We start from the raw sequence: 19,170 nt of genomic DNA, 5'->3' as shown, positions 1-19,170 counted from the left end.
CACCCTACCTTCCAATCAGTCCCCACACCTCTTCCCCCAGCCCATTCCTGCACCATACTTCCTGCCAAGACCCTGCACTCTCACTTTGCTTCTGCATCCTACCTCCGGCCCAGACTCTGCCAACCCACCCCAAACCTACTTCCCAGCAGTCTCCTCCCTGCATACTGAACCCCTCATTTTGGCCCCACACCAGAGCCTGGGAGAGGGGGGACCAAAATGTACTAGCCTTAGGTCCCTGGAAAAGGCAACATCTGTCACTTGGGGGCCAGGCCAGGCCATCCATGGGAAGTGGCCCCAACCCAAAAAGGTTGTCTACCCCTGCCCTATGGAAAGGCTTTTTGAATGTGCAATGTTTGATATTTTAAAAAGTTCTCTATCGAACAGACTGATGCTGTTCCTGTTTACAGTATACATTTTATTTTCCCCCACACTTTGTAGACCTCTTAATTAACTTTAACAATAGCAACATTCTTCCACATCATGATCATATACTACACAAAAAAACCCTATATAGTATGTAAAGAAAATTAGAGAATGTGAGCTATTACTTTAAAAACAAAAATAAGGAATAAAAATAAGCAATGTGACACTAAAAATTTGCAACTTATTTTGTTGCACAGTATAAATGTCAAGTAGAAGAAAAGGAGAGGCTTAGTTGAAAATTGATGCATATGATCTCAAGGCATACAATAGGCTTGTCTAACAGTTTTTAAGTTCAAGGAGTTTTACTGAACACTCCATAAGGAAGCATAGCAAAATCAAAACCCTCAGCTACCTTAATCTGAGACAGACTTCTTAACTATCCAAACTGGGAATTGTACCCAGGGACCACAAGTTGCAGCAGTAAAAATCCTTTAAGAATTTCTATCTGGAACATGAAATGTGCCCCCAAACAGACCTAATAATGCCCTTTATGAACAAGTCTCAGCAAATTAAATTTCAGAAAACCACTCATAAAAGGAAAACATATCTACCTAGAAAGATGGCAAGAATAATAAAAGAAATGATGAAAAGCACAAAGTTGTGTAAATATTGTGGTCAAATGACTTTACTGTAATGGGACATGGCAATATGAAGATTCAGCACATAGATCTCATGGCAACTGGGTCTATTTAAGTTCCTACAGATCAAGTGAGAAGAAAGGTGGGGAAGAACATAGCTCATATTGAGAAAGTAGTGGATGCAAGTTTGTTTAATAAATTTGGAATAGAAGTATCATAGTTAAGTTTGTTTAAGAGACCTTACTTCTGTCTTTCCCCGCAAACAAACAAAATACTTTCAAAAATGTGTAAGCACAGCTTACAATTTCCTTCTATACTTTTTTCCTTAAAATAATGATGTCTATTTTCAACATTCACTCAAGTTCAATGACTTTTTTCAGAGTACCAAAGTTACTTTTTCAAAATTTAAAGCTTCATAAGAATTTAGCTGTGACACCTTCATGTTTCAGTTACAATTGTAGGCCCAGCAAAGCTCATAAACGGGGGTGAGGGGAGTTTGACAAACTGCCAGATGCGAGGTAGCGCTGCATTCTTAGAATGGGTGGGGACTCAAACAGAAGGGGCAGGACTGCGGCAGCCAGCCCTCAGCACCATCTCAAATGCACTATGCTGTGGCTCCTTTCCCCCAGCAGCCCTCTGCGCTATCTGGAGTGCACTGCCTGATGCTCCAGCCATGATTTAAAGGGACCAGGGCTCCTGCTGCTGCTCTAGGAGTGACAACTTGGAGCCCCAAGCCCTTGTGAATCACTGGGTTCCATTGCTGTTGCCCCTTTGCCCCTCTCATTGGTGGACCTGCTTGCAACATGAGCAAACGTGTATGTCTAACAAGCTCTGACTTGCTGTGGAGATAATAAAACATTTGTCAAGAGATTGTAAAGTTTCTGGTTTGGCCAACTCAGTCTGTAATATCCTATTCCCACAGACAATGTGTACTAACTTCGTTACCTTTGATTGCCTGCTTTGAAAGCATCCTTTCCTATCCATGTCCCCTCACACCATAGATACAATGGGCCACAGAGATGCAAAGTTACAGTACAACATTCCTTTCAGGAGTATTTTAAAGTCTGTCAGCCTTTTTATGAAGTTTACAAATTCCATCAGCTTGTCCTTCCTATTAAATGTTTGCATATTTAGAGATGATTGAACCTTTGCTAACCACTGAGATCCTGAAACATGAAAATAACTAAGGACATCTTTTTTTCAGTAAAGATCCTTGATTAATCCCAGGAAAACAAATAGAAGCTAGGTCTACAATACGAAATAAATTCATATTTAAGGCAGTTAGCTTGATATTACTACATGACTGACTTCACTGTAAATACCATTAGCTCTGTTTAGGGAGAACTCATATTGATATATCAACGGAACCTCCTGAATGCAGCATCAAGTTCAAATTTAAATATTCTATTAAAGGCCAATGTGGAAGCACCAGTCTTAAAATTGAATCTATCAGCCTCTAGAGGTGTCTCATACGTAACACACAATGCCTCACAGTGCTCCAGCTCTGGCTGCTGCTCTCCAGGTGCATGGGAATTAGGTACCAGGAAGACCGTGAATTTCAAACTGGGACAAAGAAGCCTATGGCTGTGGGGTCACGTTTGTATGAGAGGCTGAGAAAGATCTTTCTTCACTATTAGTGCTATCAGTGCATCTACCCATTACAAATAGCACCACCACAGAATTTGTGGTTCTGTCTCTACACTTGGTATTTTTTTCTGCGCTGCCTGGTGCCAGTTGCTGCCCCACATGGCAGCAAGGCTGTTGTGGGGGTCGTGCTTGTATAAGAGGTAGAGAAACTTCTCAGAGGTTTACATTTGTGTGTGCACCATCCTCCCTCCTCCACAGGCGCCACGCAGTTGTGGTCTTTCCCTCGCTCAGCCACATCACGTGGGTAGCCCCCAACCCAATAAAAGGATGTACTTGCCATTCAGTGCTGACCATGCTGCCAGGCAACCCAGTCTCCTGGCCTGCATGCAGTTATGGCTCCAAGAGCGGGAAAGATTTTTGAAGGCTTGAAGCCATCTGTGGGGGGATTGCTTCAACTGGCCCCACACTAAAAATATTTTTGGGGCTTTTCTGCTTCTCCCCCACTCAGTGGCTACATTTGCAGGGGCTTGCAGACACCCGAGAGGACTACTTCTCAACTGGCCCCCCACTGAATCCCTTCCAACACCAACAAGGACCCATGGGGCCTGGCTGCCGCAGGAGGTAGGGTGGGGGAGTGTCCCCCAGTGGCTACAAATTGCAGGGCCTGGCTGCCACCCGGGGGGTGGGGGACAGTTCAAGTGGTCCTCGAGCCACGGACTCCCAAACACTGCCGCCCAAAAAAGATTTTCGGGGACCGTGTCATCTGGCTATTCAACCTCCCCAATACCAAACCCTCACACAATGCCAATGAAATTTGGCAAACCCCACCCCTCTCCATCCCCCCATGTTGGCAATGTCTGTGTAGCGAAGAGGGAAAACAAAAATCTTTTTTTCCTAGCCTTTTCTGTCCTCTTTCTTCTAACTCTGGACCCCTTCACACAGGGAAGAGAGTGTGAGGGCCAGTTGAGAATACAGACTGTGCACAGAAGCTGTATAATGGGCTGGGAAGCCAAATGCCCTCCCCTCAGCAACTCTCTTTTTTCAAAAACTTTACTACCAACTCTTTCTTCATGCTCTTCCTTGTCCCTGTATTATTTGTCAGTTATCAGATGCAATCAAGGAAAGGGGGACAGCCAGTGGAAGGCCAGTTGAGACGACACACACCTGCTGAATTTTATGAAATCCTTGATAATTCTGTTACAGCTACAGTTTTAAAAAGCAATTCAGTTATAGAAGAAAGAGAGTTCTGTTAATTTGGCACTCTTCATTGATACATTAGTTTTCCTTCCTTCCACCTGGAAAAAATGGACGTTTACTTACCACAGGAGGGGAATGAGAGCAATGCAATGTGGGGAGATGATGTCAAATACCAGTGAAAATACCCAGAATGCTACAGGGATGATGGAACTGTAGGACAGGTTCTAACAATGCCCTACTGCAACAGTCAACGTTTGCTGATTGAGTGTGGCAGCAATATGACAACTTTGTGAGGAGCACGTGGAGAAGTGAAGATAGTCAAATTTGAATTTATAAAAAAAAGCATTACAAAAGTTATTTTTATTATTATTATTATTATTATTATTATTATTATTATTATTATTAATACCTTCAAATTTATCTCATATTGTAGATGTAGCCAAAGTTACACAAAAATTACAAAGGTGACATTTCTCATTTTTCTTTTCTTATTCCCTGTGGTGAAATAATTAGTGGTTGAAAACTATAAAGAATAAGCATTCCAACTGCAAGACTTGTCTATATTTCGTGCTGATCTGTTTTATTTGCATCCTTCCAACTCATGCTCTTGGAATGTAAGCTCATTGCAGCAAGGAATACTATTTGTCTGACACAGCTCTTCTACCAGCCAACACTATGTAGTGCTATGGCACTATACAAATAAGAGAAGAATGAGTACTTCTCATCAGTCCATTCAAACCTCCTGGATGTCTTCTGCCATTGCTGTCATTATGGTGATTTAAATAACCTAGTCAATTCATATAATTCAGCCTATCTTTCATCTATTCTCTACATTTCAAATAAGCAGCACTAATCCTCCAGATTCAACCTAATAAAAAGATGTGTGAGACCTCAGATAAAGCTTAAATCAAAGTATTTTAAACCTTTGGCACAGGCTTGTGTAAACTCTTATTGACCCATCAGATTTGATTCTAATTAAAAAGTTAAAGCTAGTCTTGAAACTTTTGCAGGTTTAGGGCATTTAGCCTTTAAAATAAATTACTTGTGTTACTAATCATGTTGGAATTTTTCATCTTTCAGTGGATATTAACAAGTTTCTGACCCAATGCTAATTATAAAAGTGTAATTTTTAATCATGTCCATCCCTCCTCTAAAAAAATGAAGATTACACAAGGTAAAAGGTACCAATATAGTTTGCATAAATAGTTGATTCCAAGACTAGCTATCCAAAATTTTCCTGTAAAGTAAAACTCTTATCTGAGTAGCCTGGCATTACAATATGTTATTTTGCAAAAGAAGCTGTGATAAGCTATTTCTCCTTAATCATAAAATAATTCCATTTAAAAATTGCAAGTCATTAGCTTATGAGATAAATGGATATATGAAATACTTGCCTAACTCTGGCCACATCACAATCCTTTTGTGTTAATTCAGTCTGTTTAACAATCACTTGTGATGACAAGTCATTACATTTAGTGTGCAAATCTTCCATTTGTTTTCTTGCCTCGGTTAAATCAGTTTCCAAATTCTGTAAAAAAAATTAATTTTGAAATATATTAAAAAGCATAGGAGCCACATAGATTTAAAGACCATTAAGAACATGTGATTATGCCCTACACACATGCATACAACACAACATACACACACATTCCCAGACAAAAGCTACGTTAAGATGGAGTTTACCCATATGAACATAGTAAAAACATTACTGCACAATTCTAATTATTCCAAATCAAGCACTAAAAACCCAGGAAATGTAAACGAAATTCAAACATGGTAAAGTATGGAAATGTATATCTAAAGCACCCAAACCACCACAACTGTATCCTGTAGTGACATTAATTGTATTGTTATGGTTATTGCATAAAACATTTTCCACTTTCAGATAAAAGAAATTGACTTTTAAGGCATTTAATTTTTTTCAGACTTTTTTCCTCATGTTCTACAGAGCTGAGAAAAATTCATAGAAAACTGGCTTTTGTGAAATACCCACGATTTTTCATAATTTCCATGGACAAATGCAACTAAGAATGTTCTTAACAAAGATGTTTAATGCCTCTCATTGTTCCTGGTGGGACTGAAGCCAAACTGCCTGTACTAAAAGTGCACTACACTATCAGGCAAATCAGAGATGATGCAGAGCCATGCATGGGCTCAGTCTCCCTTATTCCATGTTTGGACTAGGGATAGAGATGAAAATAAGAAATAGTAGTAAAGGTGGCATTTAGTCACTTCTGCCATTCCTCGTATTCTTGAGCTATGTAGGAAACTTCCCCACCCTAGTGTAAGGTAAACAGTCCTCAGGGGTATGTTAACTTTTGCTTGGCTTCCAATTGCCCACAATGGACTCCTGGAAACAGAAAATGCCACCGTGTAGGGCCATGTTCCTGATACACCTAAGACCAATGCCTATATGGAGTCTTTGCAGAGTTCTGTACTACCAAGGGAAGTCCCCTGCACAGGAGACATGTTTCTCACCACTTCAACATCTCTTTACATTACCAGAACAGTGTAAAAGGTTATAGCATAAAATTAGTTCCAGGCTATACAAAAACAAGATATCTGAAGGCTTATGTGATAAACTATATTTATACAGGGAGGATAAAAATCTATTATTTAAAAAATTAAAATCAGATTTTGTATTTACATTAGTTTGAAACTGTCAACCAATGTAAGGGTCTAAACCTATAACATATTAAAATAATTTAATAAAATACAAATTAAGTAATACATACGTGCTACCAAATTTTAAAGAAAGTAAAACTGCAGAATGAGTGGAAGTCATTGGCTAATCGCTTAGAATCAGATTTCACTGAATGACAAAATAGTTTTCTTCAAATGCACGAATAAAAACTAGATGTGAGAGGATTAAATTTACTAGAAAGAGATCTAAAATCTTAAAAGACCGGAAATATTCAATGCAGATAACTAATTACAAATAATACTTCCTATATTTATATGAAAACATGTTCTGAAAAACTTTTCCTTATATTTCCAGAAAATTTAATGCAATTTTTAATTACAAAAAATAGAACACTGTTTTGGCACATTTTAACTTAATTCATGTTTCCATCAAATATAGCTTGTCAAATCAAAAATAAAAACAATTTTTCAACTAGTAAATAAGAAAGGCATCATTCACCATTTTCTAAAATAGTACAAAAATTAAAACTTAAGCATTAGAATAAATGTAGATTAATCTACATAAATTGCTTTAAAATGTTTATGGGTAACATATTTTCCTGATTAGCAAAAAGGAAGCATGCAATTTAATGTAAAGGCTATATTTAGCTGTACATCAACATACTTTAATGATTACCAGACAATGAGAATCAATGTCTCTAAGAAAATACAGTACAAACACTAAATAAATAAATAAATAAATAAAATTGATTATTTAAATCAGTGTTTCCTGCTTACTGATTAAAATCAGAGATTTAAATTATTGTGATTTAAATCAATCCTCCTATCGCTCACTTTTGACAACATTAACTATCTGCCTCTCAGATTCATTGAAATGGCCCATATGTCTACACAGCTGACGTGACAATAAATAATAATTTTAAAAAGATAAAGTGGGTCTGGGCAATGTCCAGCTTGCAGAGAGGGAGGGAATAGTGCTTTTTAAGGGAAGGGGAAGAGAGGCTCAGAAGCTGCTTCAAAAAGGGGAGTGTGTTCGCAATTCGATACTGACTCATCCCCTAGGACTGGAAGAGTTGTGGGGAAGGAAGCCTAAGAGACAGGAATTCCTTTTCACCAGAACAGGAAAAGCAGCACCCACCCATCCTCTTTCCTCTTGATGGAGCAAAATATCTGGTTTGGTCAGGATCTGCTGTAGGTATTGTGCTAGCTCAGGGGCTGGCAAATATTTTAGAGGGGAAGCCACTCTGAAATTTTGGTAAGCCCTCAAGGATGAAACTTTCATATGGAAGTGGTGTGGGGTCAGGGATGGAGGTTGAGTGCAGAAGAGAGCTCGAGGTAGGGGACGGGGTACAGAAGAAACCATGAGGTCTGAGAAGGAGTTTGGTTGAAGAACGGTGTTGTGACCTGGGGCAAGGTATTGAGGTGGAGAGCCTTGGAGGGATTATGGGTGCAGGAGAGGATTCTGGCCTGGGAAAGGGATGTTGGTGTGGGTGCAGGGTCCAGGGTCCAGGAGAGAGTTGTGACCTGGAGCAGTAGGGAGAAGTGGAGAGGAGGATGCAGAGAATTATGTGGTGACCTGGGGCAGGGGATTAAGGTGCAGGAGAAGATTCTGGCCTGGTGGAAAGGTGTAGGAGGGGGTGCAGGGAGGAAGTTGTGGTTTCCAGACAATAGGAGAAAAGAGATTTTGCAGGGGTAGGGAAGTGTATAGAGCCCTTCCCCAACAAGTGCTAGAGAGCTACAGGGAGCCAATGGCCAGTTTGAGTGGCACTGGTCCATGCTGCAGAGGTGGTTCTGTTGGATGGATTAAAAGGCTTGATGGGGCAGATCCAGCCCATGGTCCAGATCTTGCCTGCACCTGCACTAGCTGCTCTTTTTTTGGCAAGCTGGAAAGGAACCTTTCCCTTACCCTCTCCACTCCTTGACCCCACAGCAGGTTTAGGAAGGCTCTGTTATGGCGAAGAGTGAAGGGAGTAGGCTATATGTTGCAAATCATTATGTAAGTGAGGGACAGATTTCCAGTGCAGGCATCTCATAGGGAAAGTATAGAGTAATCAGATGAACAGTTTGATCAAACAGGTGATGGTTACAGAATCAGAACTGAGATGTTCCAAGTTATTAAGACTGGTACAGCAGACAGCAAATCCCATTTCTTACAGCCCATATTAACCCTTGTACCTGGGGGATGGTAAGGTCCAGCAATTGGCTGCCTGGGGGACCTGGCTGGTAAAATAAAGGGGATGGCTGAAGTCCCCAGCCCTGCACAAATACAAATGATTATTAAATGAACACAGGGAGTTACCTACTTTTTTCAGATAGGTAGATCCTGACATCTAATAACAAAGTTGCAACCTGATTAACACTATGTCAAGTATCTCCTATTCTCTTGGACTACATCTACACTACAATGATCTTTCAAAAGAAGTTTTTCTGGAAGACCTCTTCCAAAAAAAACCTCTTTTTCAAAAGATTGTGTCCACACACAAAAAAAGCAGATCAAAAAAATCAATCCGCTCTTTCAATAGACAGCTTCTGCATAGCCCCTGCTCTTTTGAAAGACGGGCCTGGGGATCGAAAAATCTGGTGCTATGAGAACTGCTGTTTCAGAAAAAGAGCCTTTGGGGCATCTACACACATTTATCTCCAAAAGAATATTTCAGAAAAAGGCTCTTTTCCTCACCTGGGAGAGGAAGATGGCCATTGGAAAAAGTGCTGTGTTCTTTCAATTTCAGATCCAAAGCGCACATTTTGTGTGTAGATGCTCCACGGATTCTTTCAGAAAAGACCCCCAGCTTTTTTTTTTTTTTATAAAGAACTTGCTAGTGTAGACACTTGCTAGTGTAGATACAGCCCTGGGGTAGCTAGACAACATATGCAGATTTTGCATACATAAAAACGTCACTTCATCAGAATTGGAGGAAAAAATAAGAATGCAAGGGATATATAACGTAAAGAGCGCCAAAGGAAGAAGAAGCAGAAGAAAGAGGGAGGGAGGGGGAGTTAACTGTCATTCATAGGATCTGTGGAAGAAGTAAATTAACTTAAGTGGGATGGGTGCCATTCCTGTGAAAATCAAAAGCAGAGAAACTCTCCTCGTAATGCATAAGACAATTGAAATCTCTGTTAAGCCTCAACTTAAATGTGTCATACCTGCAAATGAATTCCAAGCCTCCCTTTGTAATCTAGTGGTAAAATCCTTTAGTAACAAGATAGCCACTTTCAGGTCCATTATTTTATGTTCTGGGCACTTAAAGCATTCTCCTATAGTAGGAGTCAGCAAGCTTTCCAACACGGAGTGCCAACATTTGACCTTTTGACCTCTATGTACAGTCTGAGTGCCAGTGATACTTTTTAAAATCACTAAAAGTCCTACTTACAACAACTTCATTCATAAATAAAGATGCAGAGGTTTACCATTTAGGTCGTGGTTGGTAGCACTAGCTGGTCCACAGGCGATATGGCTTTAATCAAGATCCCAGCTGCATACAGGGAGGAGGGGCAGGGCTGAGCTCCTGCCTCTCATGTCAATGAAAATTGGCTCGCCTGCCAGGAGTTGCCGACCCCTACCCTACAGGCTTATGTGTATTACAATTCCTGATGTCCTATTTATGTGTATTCATCCTTTGGCACAAAGACTGTCCAGTTTGTCCAATGTGCATGGCAGAGGGGCAATGCTGGCACATCATAGCATACATCACATTAGTGGATGTGTAGGTGTAGGAGCCCCTGCCGTTATGGCTGATGTGGTTACGTCCAGCGATGGTGTCTCTAGGATAGATATGTGGCCAAAGCTGGCAATCGGGTTTGTAATAGGGATAGGCTCCTATATTAGTGTTTCTGTGGTATGGTGTGTGGCTGATAGTATTTTTCTGAGATTGGATGGCTGTCTGTAGGAAAGAACAGGACTGTGAGAGTGAGGGATCATGGTCCAGTATAGATTGTAGGTTCCTTCCTGAGCCAAAGGATGAATAGACATCTCATTACAAAAGATTTTACCGCTCAATTACAAATCTAATGACAGATTATCCCCACACACACTTTTTTTCCCTTTATTCTTCTTCCTCCCTGATTTTTTTGTACATATATATTTTAATTGTCATGAGAGGCAGGAGCTCAGCCTCACCCTCCTCCCCCATGCAGCTGCGAGCTTGCTTAAAGCTATATAAATATATATATTTTATACACAAACACACACCCCAACCAATACAGTGTATTCTTATTTTTGCTTCAAATCTGATGAAGTGGATCTTACCCACAAAAACTCATTACCTACAAAATAAAATCATTAGTCTTTAAGGTGCTACTGGACTGCTTGGTTTGTTTGGTTTTTTGTATAGCACAGAACACTGAGAGCCAGGACTGGTGGCTATAAACAAACTTTGTGGGACCATGGGAAGCTTGGCCACACCAATGATAAGCAGACATCCAACTACCGTAAGTCATGCTAGATAACAGATGCTGCCAAATGAGAGTGTGCTGGACTAGAGAGTTTCAATCTGGAATAACTTCTAGCTTTCAAAGGCCTAGGATATTTAGAACTACAAAGCTTTTAGAAGTAAACTTTTAAGAAGTTTTACACTTACTAGTTTTAATATTACTCTCCCTCTGGCTGCTGTATAATTGGACATCGAAGGACTATGAAAAGTGTTCTCAACTGTTTCTGGATCCTCCATTTACAAAATTATTAACAATGATCTTTTTTTTACCAGTGCTAAAGCAAACCCACAGAGATTCCAGCCTGACTCTCAGGTACCAGATTGAGTAGCATACCTAGCCTTTGGAAAAAATAACGTTTTTCTTCTAAACACTGCCAATTTTATATAGAAACCATTCAGAGCCAAAGACTATACACCCTTACATTGCCATATTTACAATCATTTAAGATCAACACATTAAAAAGCATATTACTTATTTTCCCATTTTAAAAACACTTATTAAAAGCGTTTAAGAGATGTGTTACAGTGGGAGAATTGATCATTCTCAGACCAATACAGTACAGCTGATAATCTCATATTTGTCCTCTGGGTGAAGAGAATTACTTCCCTTCCTTATTATTACTACTACCCTGCTAAATACATGCTCTTGAAAATGTCTAGTAATGGAAATATGAGAAAGAACAGAACAAAGGGAGAAATTAAATCAAACTGGAACCTCTTAAAATGTAAAGCAAATATTTATAGCTCATTAATGCATAAGTAATACAAACATGAATAAGGTAAATGACCTAGTAACAAAGTTTCTTAAACCCATGTGTACATAAAAGTATATATCATTTTTTTCTGAAATGAAGCACATTATTGTAACTTGGGGCATATACAACATTCTTCCTCTTAAAAGCCCTTTTAGAAACATCAGCTAATGATCTGCACAATAGCCTTATGAGATAACAATTATTATACTATCTCACAGATGAGGAAAATAGAAGTGGAGCAGTAAAGTGACTAGCCCAACGTTACAGAAGGGGCTTGTCTACACTACCACCTTCCTTCGAAGGAAGGATGGTAATTAGGATGTTGGGAGTTTACTAATGAAGTGCTGCCGTGCATAGGTAGAACTTCATGAAGCAAATTCCGCACCACCCCCCACCCCCCCAGGTGGCATCTCCGAAGTTTTAAACTTTGAAGTACCGGCACACATCTAGCTGCGGCACACTCACCGGTACTTCGAAGTAGCCCCGGCACTTTCAAGCACCGGCAGGTGCACCACAGCTAGATGCGTGCCGGTACTTCAAAGTTTAAAACTTTTGAGTTGCCATGGGGAGGAATTTTCTTAATGAACTGCTGCCTATGCGTGGCAGAACTTCATTAGTAAACTCCTAACACCTTAATTACCATCCTTCCTTCAAAGGAAAGCGGTAGTGTAGACACAGCCAAGGTGTCAGTACCTTGCCCTAACTCCTGTGGTCAAACCATTAAAACAAGCCTCCTTATCTTTATGTTATACATCGACTGCTATAAAATCAGCCCAAAGAATATTGAATTTACTCTTTCCAAAGGTGTAATGGGAAATTAGGGAGAGTTAAATTATTTGCAACAATTTATCAGAGATGTTGCAAAAAAACATAGCTCACAACCTGAAAATTAATTAAATCATTCTTACACACACAGTTATGGTTCCCCTGTGCTGATCTTCAAACCCTTCTCTTAAAGCTTTTCAATACCACTCCTTAAACAGCCACGGGTGTCACTAAAGAGCACAGGGTTCAGTGGACTCTTCCTGCAGCATTACATGTCCCTCTCACCTGGGATTAAAGAACCCCACCCTGTTGTATGTTGCATTACCACTAAATTGCCATAAAAAAGATTAAAAAACATTTCTGGGTAAGCTAAAAGTTATGCTGTTTATTACATACAGTATACTAACAGATATATTTTATAGAAAAAACATTTATTCAATGCGATTTGGACTGAATGATATAAAAATACATAAACCTTATATACACGTGCAAACACTAACAGTCTGATACTCGCATTCGTGGCTTATTACTTACAACATTTTTAAAGACATGCCAGTTTTCACGAGAAAGAATGATAAAGAATTAAAAACTGAAAGTAATATACATTTCAGCACAATGGGACATTCTCTAGAAAACAGCCAAATGAAACACAAAAGCAACAACATATTTCTCATACAGCGAATGTAACTGTAAATATTATATACAGTGAAAAAGCCGATCACCAGAGTGGAGTCCTCTGAAGGCTCACATGCAATTTATTCAAAACTTTTAATGAAAAGTTCTTAAAACCATCTTCCAAAACAACAAATATCAAGTCCGCTACAATCAAATTGTATTAAACTGTAATTAAAAAAAAAAAAATCTTGAATAAGATTTTAAAGCTGTTTTTAAAGAACTACTTTTTCATCTCAGACTCCAATATCTTATATTTTAATGATTACATTTTGGGATGATTATTTGAAGTCAGTTTCCTGCTTGGCAACATCAATTTTTAAAAAGCTGTGGGTCTTAAGTGAAGAAATGTAAATGAATGTTAGTCCCCACTGGTAGATTTGAATATATAACTTGTTATTTAAAGAAAATAACTTGTAGTGTGAATGCCTGTGAGAAGTTAGTTCTTCAATAATATCCAGTAGTCCAGTCCATCTCATACCTTTATTTTGGCATCAATAACAGATTTTTCTATTCTCCATTGTACCTCCTGCTTCCTCAGTTTCTGCAGGTCATTTAGCAGGTCAGCACAGCGTGTATTTAAACCCTTATTTTCCTCCTCCAGATTTTTTATAACCAGTCTGTTTTCCTCTTCTTTCTTCTGTGCACGCTCCTTAGTGTCCTGTAGAACAGTACCACAAGGGCCGATAAACAAAAAAAAAGTGAGAACTAATCAGCAAATATAAACTGTGCAGTTTTACCCTCACAGCAGCTTCTTCTATATTTGATGGCCAAGGTCACCTGTGTACTTTTATTGGCCTCCTTCATGCAGGTGGAAGGGTCATATATTTTAGCTGGATGACAGCTTTGATGAGTACACATTTGCAAAGAGCCCATTAATTGATCAAGCTGCCTTTGATGCTGTCCCCAGCTATTTTTGAGACCCACACAGACATATCCTCCCAGACCTCAGCTTTATCAATTAATAATGCCAGTCCCATCAGAATCTAATTACAAGAAGCCACATCTTCACACTCCTACTTTCTTTGCTCCATTTCCATCATTAACTATTTATCTGAAAGTTATAAAGCTTGGATTCTTAGCTTTAAAGCATCTTGCTCAGAGCTGGTGTGTGAGAAAACTGTAAGGTATAGCAAGGCCTAAGGCAATTTTTCCTCCAAGCTTGTCACTTTCTGTGCCACAAAGGCTGACATTGCTTAAAGTAGTACTTCAAAGCTATGGCCCTATAAAACTGTGTACAAGTCAATATACCTTAAGTTCTTGACTTTTATCTTTAAATTTCTGCTGCAAATTACTGATTTCATTCTTCAAGAGAGCATTTTCTTCATCTACAGCAATTTTTCTTTGTACCAGGTTGTTTATCTCCTGTTGTTGTCCTGATGCTCTCTGTTTAACAAAAATGAAAAGTCTTTAAAAAGACAGTTGAAGTCTGTAGTAGAATATGTATTTGCTTTCAGTGTTAAAGGTTTAATTTTTTTCACGTAACTTTTGATCATATGTGGTTTTACAACACTCATTACTGTATCACTACTATACTAAGAATTATAGCACTATATCACATTAAAAGTAAGGGGCAGGGAATTGGGAACTGAATATGTTGTTGCTACTGGACACAAGAGCTCACAAAATACAAAATCAAACAGAAATTATTTGATCTAGTTAATCTCAGAGGATGAAATAGTATGTGGAGTGAATATTTTTGATTTGACATTCAGAATAAAATGGATGACAGGTATTTTTCAATGGATAACTTTTGCACATGCATTTTTAGCATGTCTGAAAAATCTAGCCAAAAAGAAAATTTGGCTTTTCTGTACAAATTATGAAAATAACTAGAAATAACCTAATTGAGAGAACTATAAAATATTGATACAAATCAGTTATATTGTGAAAGTAGTAAGTATAATGAAATTTGCATGTCAAAGCAATCAAGACACTATTGTGGCAAATACTTAGTGTACTATACATAATAAAAGCTTTTAGATGAAGAAACGCAAGTTTCCCTGAACTTTATTGTGTCTTAAAATATTTATTTTACAGGCTCCAAGATCATAACTGAAGGCTAATACTTTTCACATTCATTCAAAAACTCAATTTATTATTATAACCACATATATAAAATTATATTCAAAGTTAATTTTTATGTAAGACCTAATGCTAAAAGAAATATATTCACTGTTTTGTCTATTTTTTAATTAAAGTAAAATTTTGTTTTGATTTAAACCTTTTCCTGCAGCACTGACAATTGTGTGGTAGTGCTTAAGAGCCAAGAATTAAACTGACTGGAAACAAAACTGAAACTGACTTGTTAATTTTTAGTGTTGAAGCTGAAATAAATGTATAAGGTAAGTAATGAGCACCAAAAAGTTAAAAATAAATTACATTGTTTTTAATTATCATAGGATATTTACTGTAGCTGGGGTAAAGAATATTTTTAAAATACTGTTTTAACCTTATAAGTTGCCTTTAAACATTTAATATTGAATCACAACTCCTGTCAGAGACATGAAAGAAAACACAAAATTTATGCTGAGCATTAAAAACTTAAATTCTATAACGCTACCCTGCTTAGGGACTTGAAATTTACACAAAACCTACTAGACTGAAAACTAAGCTTATCAAATAAATTGAAAAATACCCTCACCACACAATTGAATCCGAATCTCTGGCATCTACAGAGCCAAACTGTACTTCCTGTGTTGCTCCTTAGGATGCCAAAGTGGCTTCTTTAAAGCCATTATATTATTCCCCTCCATCACTACCACTTCACACAGGTGGGCTGAAGAAGCCAAGATTGCCCAAATGCTGGTAAAGGTAGGTGTGTCAGCATGCCAAAGTATACATTGTCCACCTGCTCTAGACCCAGTGAAGATTACTCCTCCATGGAGTAGCAGTAGACCCAGGAGGGAGACTAACGCAGAGAGTCACAAAGTCACAATCTCCTGTTCAGACTTTTCCTAGAGCAAAACAACATTCTGCTCCTTACTCTGAACGAGGGATAATGTCACAAATAACCACTAAAGAAATAAATCATTTGCATACTGTTTATTGCAGACCATATCTAATTGTAACGTATGTGCAATTAATAGGGAAAATAAGTGTTATTTTAAAGTAACTTGCTACTAGTGCCAAAATAACCAAAATTATTCATCTCACATTTTTATTAATTCGATCAGTAGTAATTTAATAAAATTTGATTTAGTAATTTCTTTCTAGATTATTATTATTTAATTAACCAAGTAGTTGCATGAATACCACAGAAATAGACTGATTAAAATTATTTGATGAATATGAGTAAAATTAAATAATACATTTGTCGAATATCACTTAACCATCCTTTTACTTAATTCTTTCATGTTTGTTATACATTCCTTTGTGGTCTCCTACTTTCTTCCTTCCCCCCCTCTCTGGCCCCCCTGAATAGGTGTATCTTTTTTTGAGCTGTCTTCAGGGTCTTCTTCCACGTTCCTTTCTAGCCTCCTTCGCTTTCTGTAGGCTTACTTCTCTCTCTCTCACTTTTTCTGCGCTTCATGTAATCAACGTTCTCCCAAATGCTTTCTGTCATTACTTTCTTCTCCCAATTTGAGGTCTCCTTCACTCAACTCTGCCTATTTCCTTGCGTGCATACATGCTTACTTCCATCACAAAACTTCCTGGATGCCAGCACAGTGAGGGCTCTCTCCTACTTCACACCTCACCCACCTTCTTAGGCTTGTGATGAGCACCAGTATTTATGAGTTTTCTGGTGTTTGCACCCAGGGTGCTTTACTTACTCAGTTTTTCCAGACTGTTCCTAAATGCCCTATTTCAGTAAAATGTTTGAGTACCTGACTGCCTCTGCTGTTGCTCACATCCTTCCCAAATTTCACCAGTTTCACTGCTGCCCAAAGAGTTATGAAAATACCCAACCTTCCACAGATATGTATTTGGTATAACATTAGGGCTGATCAATTGCAGCTTCAACCTACAACAGAATGGATGACTCAAAAATAAGGTATATCTGCATTTCCATCTTTTCCAACAATCAGGCCCACTATATGTCCTTATGTATACAATTGCTCCCTTTCCAGGATATCTTTGAAGATTCTTCTGTAATTCCACTGACAGCAGACACATTTGGACGTTACAAGAATTACACAGCGTGCATCTACACTTGCATTCATCTTCTGAAAGAGGCATGCAAATGAGGGGAAATGAGAATGCAAATGAGATGCATATTTGGCACCTCATTTGCACATTCTTATTTCGAAAGAGCTTCTTTCGAAAGAAGAAAACCAGTGTAGATGCTGCTCTTTCAAAAGTAAACCCATCTTCGAAAGAATCCTTCTTCCCATTAAATAAAGGGAAAATACTGACAATTTTCCATAAAGGCTAACCTGCTTTGGTACAGCTTCATGAAGAAAGTAACAAAGAGATACACAGCTGAATATCATAGTAATTGAAGTGGCACAGTGTAATCTCCCACTTAAGGTCTCTTGATAGCATTCTATAGGTAAGAACAAGAAGTTAGAGTTCATCCAATTCTAAAATATAAATTATGACTGTGCAGATGCCAGGAAAAAAAGACTATTTCCACTCAAGAATCACTTGACAACAGACACTTTGAATTAACTCAAATCTCACCTTTTCAAATACAATTTGACAAAAACTTTGCACATTAAGATTTGAACACTTTGCCCACCCCCACCACCCAAGATTGGGAAAGAAAAATGCAACAAGATCTAGGTAAATTTCATGTAGTTTATAAGAGGCCTAGATACCAAAACCAACTAACTGGGTGGTCTGGAAATGGATTTGCGCCAACTAAAACCACTGTTTAGGTTAGCTGAATCAAAGGTGCAGCTTTACAACAAAGTATGACTTGAGAATCCTCCAGATAAGCTGAAGGAAAATATTCTGACCTGGTTATGCAGTTTGTCAATGTCTTAAGAACACATTTGTCCTTCAATTCATTCTCATTTCTCTTCACATGACAAATTTTTAGCTAGGATGCTATATGGTCCTAATTTCCTCATTCATAAAGCCAAGTTATTTACTGGCAAGTAGTATTGTTCAGAGTCTATTAAATCAAACAGTAAAGGCAGCAATATGTAATGTTAACTTGCCATTTAACGAATGAGGTATGAAATATATTTAGAACTTTATTTTCTACATTAAATTTCATTTTTCTATTAGCTCTGAGAGAACACAGTTTAACAACCCCTACAATGCCATAGGTAACGTAATTCTCTGTAAATATTTAATGTTCAAGAAACAAACTAAAGGTATTTAAATTAATTTGCATTTTCATCCACTATGAATTTAATGCAAGACACTAGAATTTAGGAGAAAGTAAGTGGAAGCAGATAACTTAATTCTTTGATGTAGTAGTCAGTCTTCAAACATGACAGTAAATAAATTAGCACATTAGCATCAGAAGCAGTGGACTGTTTGATCTTAATGAAACTCACCAAAACAGATCATACTGTATTCACCATCACTGAATATATACCCAAAAATAAAATAATTTATAATCATCACAAAGAAACATACAAAATACCAGACAACTATAAATTTAAAATCTAGGTGTCTCCGTCCCCAATGCCTATAAACTCAACTTTTAAATTTGAACAGAAAGTTAGTGATTCTGTGAGGTCTACTTGAGTCTGCAGAACATCAGAAATTAGAGCTGAGAGAAGCAGAACTTCTCTTTTCATCTCAAGAGAAGTTAATTGTAGGGTCTAACAATGGTAAATCTAATGACCACTATAACACATAGAAACATTTTAGTAGACATATATAAGTAAAATATTTATCCATCATTGTTGTCGATAATGAACTAGGGTTACAGTCATAGAATCATACAATACTAGGACTGGAAGGGACCTTGAGAGGTCACTGAGTCAAACTGCCTGCCTTCATGGCAGGACAAAGTACTATCTAGACCATTCCTGATAGACATTTATCTAACCTGCTCTTAAATATAACTCCAGAGACAGAGATTCCACAACCTCCCTAGGCAATTTATTCCACTGTTTGATCATCCTGACAGTTAGGAACTTTTTTCCTAATATCCAACCTAAACCTCCCTTGCTGCAGTTTAAGCCCATTGCTCAATGTTGTATCCTCAGAGGCCAA

At 38.1% G+C, this 19,170-nt stretch overlaps 1 protein-coding gene across 1 annotated transcript in view; it reads right to left on the bottom strand.

The window, feature by feature from the left end:
* The window catches only part of CNTLN (centlein), a 319,293-nt gene that overhangs the window by 217,507 nt on the left and 82,616 nt on the right, over positions 1-19,170 (bottom strand). Inside the window, exons 4-6 of the mRNA XM_074994934.1 lie at positions 14,305-14,439; positions 13,535-13,714; positions 5,176-5,313 (exon numbers count right to left, since the gene is read on the bottom strand). Of these exons, the coding sequence (XP_074851035.1) occupies positions 5,176-5,313; positions 13,535-13,714; positions 14,305-14,439 (453 nt within the window). The remainder of the gene's footprint in view (positions 1-5,175; positions 5,314-13,534; positions 13,715-14,304; positions 14,440-19,170) is intronic.

This window comes from Carettochelys insculpta, chromosome 5 (assembly GCF_033958435.1).
Source record: "Carettochelys insculpta isolate YL-2023 chromosome 5, ASM3395843v1, whole genome shotgun sequence".
In the NCBI taxonomy this organism is placed as follows: domain Eukaryota; kingdom Metazoa; phylum Chordata; order Testudines; family Carettochelyidae; genus Carettochelys; species Carettochelys insculpta.
Note: the sequence above shows the minus strand (reverse complement) of the source record. Positions and strands in the feature narration are given on the sequence as shown.